At 34.0% G+C, this 9,451-nt stretch overlaps 1 protein-coding gene and 1 long non-coding RNA gene across 2 annotated transcripts; one reads left to right on the top strand and one right to left on the bottom strand.

Moving 5' to 3' along the window:
* Positions 1-667: 667 nt before the first annotated feature.
* Positions 668-2,186, bottom strand: LOC107963472 (CTD small phosphatase-like protein). Its single transcript, XM_016899979.2, has one exon. It carries the CDS (start codon positions 1,934-1,936, stop codon positions 908-910), a length of 1,029 nt encoding a protein of 342 aa, XP_016755468.2. The 5' UTR covers positions 1,937-2,186; the 3' UTR covers positions 668-907.
* A 1,593-nt stretch (positions 2,187-3,779) lies between these two features.
* Positions 3,780-5,435, top strand: LOC121230642 (uncharacterized). Its single transcript, XR_005928680.1, has 3 exons — positions 3,780-3,893; positions 4,364-4,443; positions 5,093-5,435. It is a non-coding gene; the product is annotated as an uncharacterized lncRNA (long non-coding RNA).
* The last annotated feature ends 4,016 nt before the right edge of the window (positions 5,436-9,451 follow it).

The following is a 9,451-nucleotide window of genomic DNA, read 5'->3' as shown; positions in this document are numbered from 1 at the left end:
ACCTATTTCTCTGAATATTTCAAAAATTAGCTTATTTCCCTAAATTTTTTTAAATTTGACATTTTCATTAAATTTTGGTGAGAAAAATTTGGTAAAAACACGATTCCCTAAAAATCTATCTAGAATTGATTTTCTCAGTGCTCACTTCTCACATTAGTTGATTTATTCTGACTGAATTACAAAAAGGAAAAGATAAAATCAATCTGATGTAAACCGATTTAGCCACATCCACCGCTCACTTTAATTTTGATCAAAATCATTACATAATGATTTATCTATTTATGGGCTTTGAATTTTGATAGATCCAGCGGGCCTTCTTGCATGGACTTGGGCTTGCTTACTCCTGAGATCTCTTTTGCTACTGGTGCAATCACCTCTCACGAGGGAGTTAAAGCCTCTCTGATTGAATGCGGGTCTTGTGTTATAGGAGCCGAAGCTGCCTAGTTCTTTAGATCAGTCAGTTAGCCCACTACGCCATCAGAGACTGGATTAGAGCCTGATACTTAAATCGATAAAGTAAAATGTTTGGAATTGAAATTGATGTTGGTGAGTGTCTACAAAATGCAACATTGAGTCGGCCTAAATTGTTGTCTAGAGAAATGCGCACTAGTTTAGTAATTAATCAAAAACATGTACGAGATTGATTTTTTTTATAATATTTGTATTGTTGGATAAAAATACACGTCTCATTACATCACAAGTCATTCAAAATAGGAAGGAGAAAAAATTGGTTTTGCTTATTACAGTGAAAAAATATCTGTAATATTTTTCTGCAAAATTTGGAAAAGAAAAAAAATCATCCAAACAGAAGACGTATTGAAACGCTTCCTATCCACTTTGTGCCTATGCATTTATTCTTACTGATTTTACGTTTTTGATGAACTTAAATGATGACAGAGGATGCCTCTCATAAACTCGAAGGTTGCCTCATTGTATCATTGCCATCTAAATATTGTTTAACCGCATCTCTCATGTCCTTAAAACCATCGCAATTCCTTTCGAAGAACACCATCAGCTTCTCTAATTCCCTGTCTTCTATGTCATCTTCAAATCTTTTTATGGGGATCGCATTTGCAGGTTGTAAATTGTAGGATTTAGGGTTATCATCAACAATCACAACTTGTTTGAGGTCTCTCCCGATCTTCGACAAGTCCTTAATAAATCTTCCTCGACCTAATTGCTTGCATGAATCTCTGTATAAACGGTGAGATATCAAGCCCTTGGGGTCTAGAATATCGAGCAGTAATGAGGCGTACGGCTCAAGCCCAGCGGTGAAAACTACCAGCTCGTATTTCTTACTGACTGCTTCCAAGAATTCATCCACCCTGGGTCGTTTCAATACGTAGAAATTCATCCTTAAACCATAAATGCTTGGTTTAATCATGAAATCATATGTTTCCGGAGGTGGTTCTGAACTTGAATGCACTAGGGTCTCGTCCAAATCGAGAACGATGGTTCTCGTTTTGTCTGAAGCTAATGGAGGAAGCAACCGGGTCCAATTTTTTTCTCTCAGTGCAAGAATGTTAGGTAGATCACCATCATCCTTGAATTCAAGTTGAAGTCTAGGGCTCAAATTGGTTTGGCATCTGCCAGCCTCTTTCCGATGGAGGATAACAAAGCCTTTCCCTCGGTGTTTTGCACCCTCCAATTTGGAGAAAAACTCAATGAGGCGACGGTGGCATTTTTTTATGGACTTTTTTATGGAAGAAATTACAGAAAAATATTTTCTTTTCAATATAGATGATCTCTTACGCTGACGGTCATTGTTGCGAGGAAGTAATTGGCGGTGGTGCTGGTAATCGTAATTACGATCCCGCATGATGGACTTTTTTTGCATCTTCTTTTCCATCTTTAATGTCATTTCTTGGATTCGGGTATCGATTTGATGGTGATCGCTAACAATTATTGTGCAGAGAATTACCAAGAGAATAAACATACAAAAAAGGAGTAAATCCCAAAATAAATTAGTGATGTTGGAATGTAAGAGTTGAGATTGGCGGGGGAGGAGACACAGTTTTTGAAGCAATGTTCGGTACAACAGTGGTCCAGTTAGGTCGGAAGTTGAAGCTGGATTTCCAAATATTTCACCATAATTTCAAAATAAGCTTATTTTTGGGATCCAAATATTTTCCAACAATCAATATTAAACTAGTCTTAAACCTTTCAACGGTTTTGTTGGATAAGGTTGTCACCGTACTAAAAGTTAAATAATGCATGACAGCAAAGGATTAGTTTTCTATCTCTTAACAAATGAAGTAACTTAACCCAAACATTAAGAGGCTTCAACCTGTAATTATTAATTAAGAAAATAATATCCTACTTCCGAATTTTCTGCAATGGCAAATTTCAGATTTCATAGAATATTGAAAGGCACAACGTTGGCTTAACACCATCTAAGTTGTGCTAATTATACTTGGGTGGCAACAAGCGTGAACAATCTACTCTCTACGTCCCATTTTGGTTAAGAATCACAAAATGTTATAATTTTATTGAGAATAACAATTAAAGCCATATTATTAAAATGATCCCCTTCTCTATTCGTAATCATTTATCTTCAAACCTTCATTAATATTATCACAACAATAATTCAAATTACCAATTGGAGACATTGAATACCAACTAGTTTAGCCAATTATAGACCCTCTCTCTAGGGGTGAGCGTTTTTTCGAATTGAGTAAAAATTTTCGAATTGACGAATTCTATCTTATCATCCTAACTCGATTTGAATTTTTTTTCAAATCTAGTCAAGTCGAATTGAGTGAAATTGTTCTGGTTAAATTAAAAATTCAACATGTGAAATTAAAATCATATTATAGTATAACTAATCCTATATTAGAGTACATAAATTTGAAACCATATATATTTGAAAACTTTTTCAAAGAAAAATAATAAAAAATTACTTTAGTATGATAAACTTGAATAATTAATTAACTTATTTAGGTCCTCAAAACTATTATTCTAGAAAATTTTTCATTTTCAAAATTTCTTTATTTCTTTTTTAAATTTTTATAATTTTTAAAAAAATATAAGTTTTGATTTTTATAATTATTTTGAATTTTAAAAATTATTTTAAAAGTTTGAGGACTAAAGTGCACTTTGATCAAAATATGAAATGTAAGTTATTATTGATTTATTGGCATAATAATATTTTGGAATATGAATTGGTATGGTGAAAATCACTTCAAGGATTAAATTGGAAAGTTTAAAAGTAGAGAGACTAAATTTTAAAATGTTAATAATGACACTAAGGTCAAATATGTATTGAATTGATAATTTTGATTAATTATTGATAAAATCGATACAAGGTAAAAACTTAAAAATGACCATAAGAATGAATGAATAAGTGAATTACCATATTTTTAGAATCATTAAATGGAAATGGATACGTACGTATGATCTACAATCAATGATCACAAATCTAATAGCCCGTTTTAAGTCAAATCGAAACAGTGGTTTTGGGACCACAAATCTGAAGTCAAAATATTTATTTTATTATTTTATTGATGTATACAGCACGATAGAATTATTGGGTGTAAGTTTCATAAAGAAATTTTACCGTTTGAGTGTTTAATTCGGTAAAAAGAACTAAATTGCGTAAAGCGTAAAATATGAATTCTATAGGTTAAATGAACCAAATGACTATAGAAATGAAATGAATGAGTACTTGCATGGTAATTAGCCCATTAGTAGCAATAGTGGATGGTACTGGGCATGGATTATGTGATTTCTATATTTAATTACAAAGGGTAAAATGATAAAATAGTTATTATGGTTAATTAAATAAAACAAAACATGAAAATGCATGCAAATGTTCATCTTCTCCACCGAAACTAAAGCTTGAAAAAGCCATTAAACAAGTTTGAATATTCGGTCACTTTGAAGGATAGATTAAGGTATGGTTTTAGCTCGGTTTTTAATAATTTTTACGTTTTTGAGATCGTTACTTTGTATTCTAGCTAACCCGTGCCTTAAATTTCAAAACTGTTAAAGATTTATCATGTTGCCATTGCTGAATGCTTGAGTAATTTGATGGTTTATGCTAAATTTGGAAGGTTTAATGTTAGATTAATAGCTTTTATAAAGTGATTTTTGACAAAAATGTCAAAAAAAATAAATTGAGAAAATGTGAAATGTGGTGGTTAAAAGTGTGAATAAATTGAAACTGGTAGTAACATGTATTAAATTCAGTTAAGCATGGGTATCTTGAAATTTGCATGAATTTGTGAGTTTGTGTAATAAGGACTAAATTGTAAAAATGTAAAATTTTAGGGGCAAATGTATAAAATATCCCTAATGTGTGTTCTAAATTAAATTGAATAAATAGTTGATTAAATGAATTAATTTTGAATATATTTTGATCAAGAAAAACAGAATTCAAATCAGGATCGGGGAAAAACGAAAGTTATCGACTAATCGACTCGATTCGCCGTTTTAATATCTGAGGTAAGTTCATATGTAATAAGCACGGTTATAATTATGCTTTTAATGTTTTGATATTGCATAATTGTATTTACGAGACTACAGTATTGTTCAACGACAAATTGTTTATATATGGAACTTAGTGTGCGATTTGAGATAGCTTTGGCTATGTATGGCACTTAGTGTACGATTCGACATAGCTTCGGCTATGTATGACACTTAGTGTGCGATTCGAGATAGCTTTGGCTATGTATGGCACTTAGTGTGCGATTCGAGATAGCTTCGGCTATATGTGGAACTTAGTGTGCGATTCAAGATAGCTTCAGCTATGTATAGCACTTAGTGTGCGATTCGTGATAGCTTTGGCTATGTATGGCACTTAGTGTGCGCTATTTTGAGTATTCAACGGTATTCTGAATAGGTATGAGCTTGGTATAGATTGGTACAGGTATATAAATGCATATTATGAGCTTTAAATCAAATAAGTTAGGAAGTTTGCATATAAACTTATGAATAAGCATGTGAAAGGTTTGTTAGTAATCATAAAGTACATGTTAATATGTTTAAATTGATGAATGGTGTATTTGTGATTAGTTATGTTTATATCATACGAGCTTACTAAGCTATAAAGCTTACTTTGTTTATTTTCCCATGTCTCATATTGATTTCAAAGCTAGCTTGAATTCAAGGATCGTCAGAGGCAACGTCACACTATCCAACCATCACTTTGGTACTTTTGAGCTTTTGGCTTGGTCATATGGCATGTATAGGATTATGGTCATTTTGATATGAAGCTAGATAGTGAGTTCCTTTTGAGATGGTTTATGAATGGTTATGTTTTGTTTGTACATATAGCCATGAGACTTAGCTTAATTTGGCTAGTTCGGTTATGTATATATATAAGTGTGTATATGGTTTATATTGAGTGATTGGGGTTGGTTTGCAATGTTATTGATAGTTGGTATTATTGATGTCAAATAGGTGGTAATTGAGAAGCTATGAGCTTGTGGATGATGTATGATGATGCATGTTTGAAAAATGTTTAATTAGATGATTTGATTATGTAAAATTGGTAAGATTTGAATGAGTAAAACATGAGGTAGTAAGTAAGCTAGTTGTGAGAATTGAAATGGAGTCTTGATTTTTGGTTGAATTGGATGACTAATTATGCTATGAGTGAGTACCGTTTGAATTGTATAGGTATGCAGAAACATTGGGTGGCAAATTGGCTTTGTAAATAGCCTATTTTTGTCCACACGGACAGAGACACGGACGTGTGTCTCAGTCGTGTGTGACACACGGTTCTGTTACACGGCCATGTGTCCCTTGGTGTTGAAATTTAAATCAAGTTAGTATACTCCATATGGCCTCACACACTGGCGTGTAACTTGGCCGTGTGGCATAAGTCAGTATACCCTACAAGTTTGGCACAACCTAACACACAGCATGGCACACGGGTGTGTATGGACATTTTTAGGACACACGGGCTAGCCACACGGGCGTGTGTGTTGGTTGTGTAATCCAAGTCAGAGAGTTACACGGGGTAGGGCACGAGCTGGGACACGACCATGTGCTCCCATTTTGAGTGTCCACATGGCCTGTGATACGAACGTGTCTAATGGCCGTATGAGACACACAGCCTGGCCACACGAGCTTGCGTCCCCTGTTTTGAGAAAAATTTTCTATGTCTTCCAAATGTTTAAAAAGTATTCAGTTTAGTCTCGAACCAATCCCAATGTATGTTTACGACCTTCGTAGGCTCGTATATGGGACACTATGATTGGTTATCATTGAATTGTGTTTGAATTAATAAGTTGTTTATGAAATGAATGTTAAAAGTGTTGTAAGTCTGGTAATACTCTGTAACCCTATTCCGATGTTGAATATGGGTGAGGGGTGTTCCAAAAAATTTATAATCTGCTGCAACATGGAAATGGAAATATGATAAAGGCTATGTGAGTAAAGAATTTGACTATGTGAATTGAACTAATATGATGTAACACCTATAACCCGTATCCATTGTCGGAATAAGGTTACGAGGTATTACTGATCAATACACATCATTCACATAAATTTATGCATTCATAATCAAAATCCATTCAACATAATCACATTGTCCCTTATAAGGCTTTACGAGACCTTAAAACATGCTTAGAAGAGGTTCGGGGCTAAACCGATAACATTTGCAAACTTTAGGAAACTTAGAAAATTTTCATACATTCTAGGGTCACATGCCAGTGTGAACAGGCCGTGTGCCTTAGACGGTTACCAGACACACCCGTGTCATAGGCCGTGTGAAAACAGGGCATACATACTGACTTCACTACATGGCTAGAGACACGCCCGTGTGCCATGGTCGTGGGAAAACTGGAGGATATACTGGCTTGGCCACACGGCCGACCACAAGCCTATGTGCTAGCCCATGTGCTACTCACATGACCAGTAGACATGCTCATGTGTCTAGGCCATACCAAAACTGTAGGGTATACTGACTTAATTTGAAAGGGTACCCGAGGGGACACACGCCGTGTAACGTGACCGTGTGTTGCACACGGCTGAGACACACTCCCATGTCTCTGCCTGTATGGACAAAAATAGGCCATTCCAAAGCCAATTTCCCATCCTTTTCACATAAACACTTAGCAACCAAAATGATACCATTTCAATACAATTATAAGCAGCCAAAACATGCCAATTCATACCATTTTATAGTCAACCATTTCACTACTCAAATCCATAACCAAAACATACTATATCAATATGCCAAAATCATCAAATTTACATAAATTCTAAATGCATTTACTTATCAACTTATCACCTATTTCACATCACCAAACACACCATATCATCATCTCAAAATCAAGCCACAATATGCCAACTTCCAAGTAATAATACTTCAACTTGCAATTGTAACAGCCCAATTTTGGGCCTAGTCGAAACAGTGGTTTTGAAACCACTATTCTGGGGCCGGAGAAATTATTTTCAATGTTATTTTATGTGTTATAGCATGATTATATGAGTGCATGAAAATTTTGGTGAAAAATAATTTTAGCGATTTCATGCTTAATTGCAAAAAAGGGGTAAATTGCATAAAGGGTAAAAGTTTTATTTTACTAGATAGATATACCAAATATCTAGAGAACCTAAATTAGGGGTCTTTAAAGTGAAATTAGGCCTTTAGATGAGTGATGGCCGGCCATGAGACAAGGAATTTAAAATAGTCAAATGGTTAGGTGAATTTTGGTAACCAAATTGACTAATAATAAAATAAAATAAACAAAGAATAATATCTTCTCTTTCTCATCTTCTTCTTCACCGAAATTTTTAACAATAGTAAGGGTTTTGAAGCTTTAAAATTTCAGCCAAGCTATCTTCTTGCAAGTAAGTGATTTAGATGCCTATTTTTGATAATTTTTGTACTTTTGAGACCCTTGTAGCATAATCTAGCTAATGAGGGGACTATTTTGCAAAATGGATGAAAGTCTAGGGTTTTGCCATGAGAAAATTTATGTTGTTAGTTGAAATTTTATGGAAGAAAATGAATCTTGGTTGTGTAATAAACAACTTTTGTGAAAGAAGTTTGCATGACAACACCTAAAAAGGGCTATTTTGTAAAGTTGTAAAATAAGTTGTAAATGTGTGAAATAATTGAAATTGTGAGTTGCTATAGTTATAAAAAGAATTTAGCTAGGCTTGGTAAAAGAGGAAATTCGATAAAAATCGAGGCCGAAAGGCAAAATTGTAATTTTTTGTAAAGCCTAAGGGCAAAATAGTTATTTAGCAAAATTGTGAATTATAGAATTTTTTAATTAATTTAATGATTAAATGAGTGAATTTCATCATGTTAGAGCAAGAAAAATTGAGATTTAAGCTTAAATCGAAAAGTACGAGGTTATGGATTAAAATGGAGTAATTAGCCGAAATTGCCTTCGAGGTAAGCCCGTGTGACTAAATAAACATGTTATCTATGTTATTGCTAATATACTTGAAATCTATTTTTCTATTATTGTATTTGATTATATGTTGATGGAATATGACATTCCATTGAAGCAAGTATGTTGTATGTTAATAATGCAACTATATTGTTATGATGTGTGGTTGAATTGATATTGCATAAATTGTTTTGATTCTGAATATGAGTATGCATGTTGAGAAATTGATGTAATAAAGACTCCAGTTGAACATTAAGAATAGATTTGGATATTCATGCCATGACATTGGGTGATATGTGTGCTAGTGTAAGACATGCCTAGGACATGCATCGGCCACATTATGAGAGCTAGTGTAAGACATGTCTAGGACATGCATCGACCTCGAGATATACAAGCCAGTGTAAGACATATCTGAGACATGCATCAACATTGAGGCGAGAGCCAGTTTAAGACCTGTCTGGAACATGGCATCGGCCACGATATATGAAAGTCAGTGTAAGACCTTTCTGGGACATGGTCTCAACTTTTTTGTGCTAGCCAATGTAAGACCATGTCTGGGACATGGCGTCGGAATCTTATCCCATGTTTGGGGCTATTGAATATCCTATAGTATTCCAAATGGTTCAACGGGAGATTTATGGTTTATTTCGAAATGATAGAGCTTATGGCTATGTTGTGAGTGGTACAAATACTTACATGAAATTGGTGAGATGTGAATTCAATTCATGTTGTATGATTAATAAGGAATGAATATGAGAAAGTACATGAGCATGTTGAGTAACACATGTATCTATGATAAACTCATGAGAAATGGTTTCGACTTATGATGTACATTTGGTGAGGATGTAAATATGTAAGTCATGCCTATGAGAATGATTTTGTGATGACCTTGTGATTATAGGTCTATACTTATGAGGTATAAACATGTATTTTTACCAATGTGGTGAAAATGAATTAATAAGGTGTGATAAACTTAGTATCATTAGTTTACACTAAAATAGTTTTGGACAACAGCAGTAGTTCGACTTTTAAAATCCACCACAAATTGTAGAAACTGAGTTAGAGGCTGAGTAAAATTTGAATTAAAGCTTAATGAATCT

The sequence above is a fragment of the Gossypium hirsutum genome, chromosome A06 (assembly GCF_007990345.1).
Source record: "Gossypium hirsutum isolate 1008001.06 chromosome A06, Gossypium_hirsutum_v2.1, whole genome shotgun sequence".
Taxonomy (NCBI): Eukaryota; Viridiplantae; Streptophyta; class Magnoliopsida; order Malvales; family Malvaceae; genus Gossypium; species Gossypium hirsutum.
The sequence above is the reverse complement of the archived record's forward strand: the minus strand, read 5'-3'. Positions and strand labels throughout refer to the sequence as shown.

What these genes read in the sequence shown, in the direction of transcription:
- LOC107963472 (XM_016899979.2), bottom strand. Translation starts at nt 1,936, where the DNA reads ATGTTTATTCTCTTGGTAATTCTCTGCACAATAATTGTTAGCGATCAC.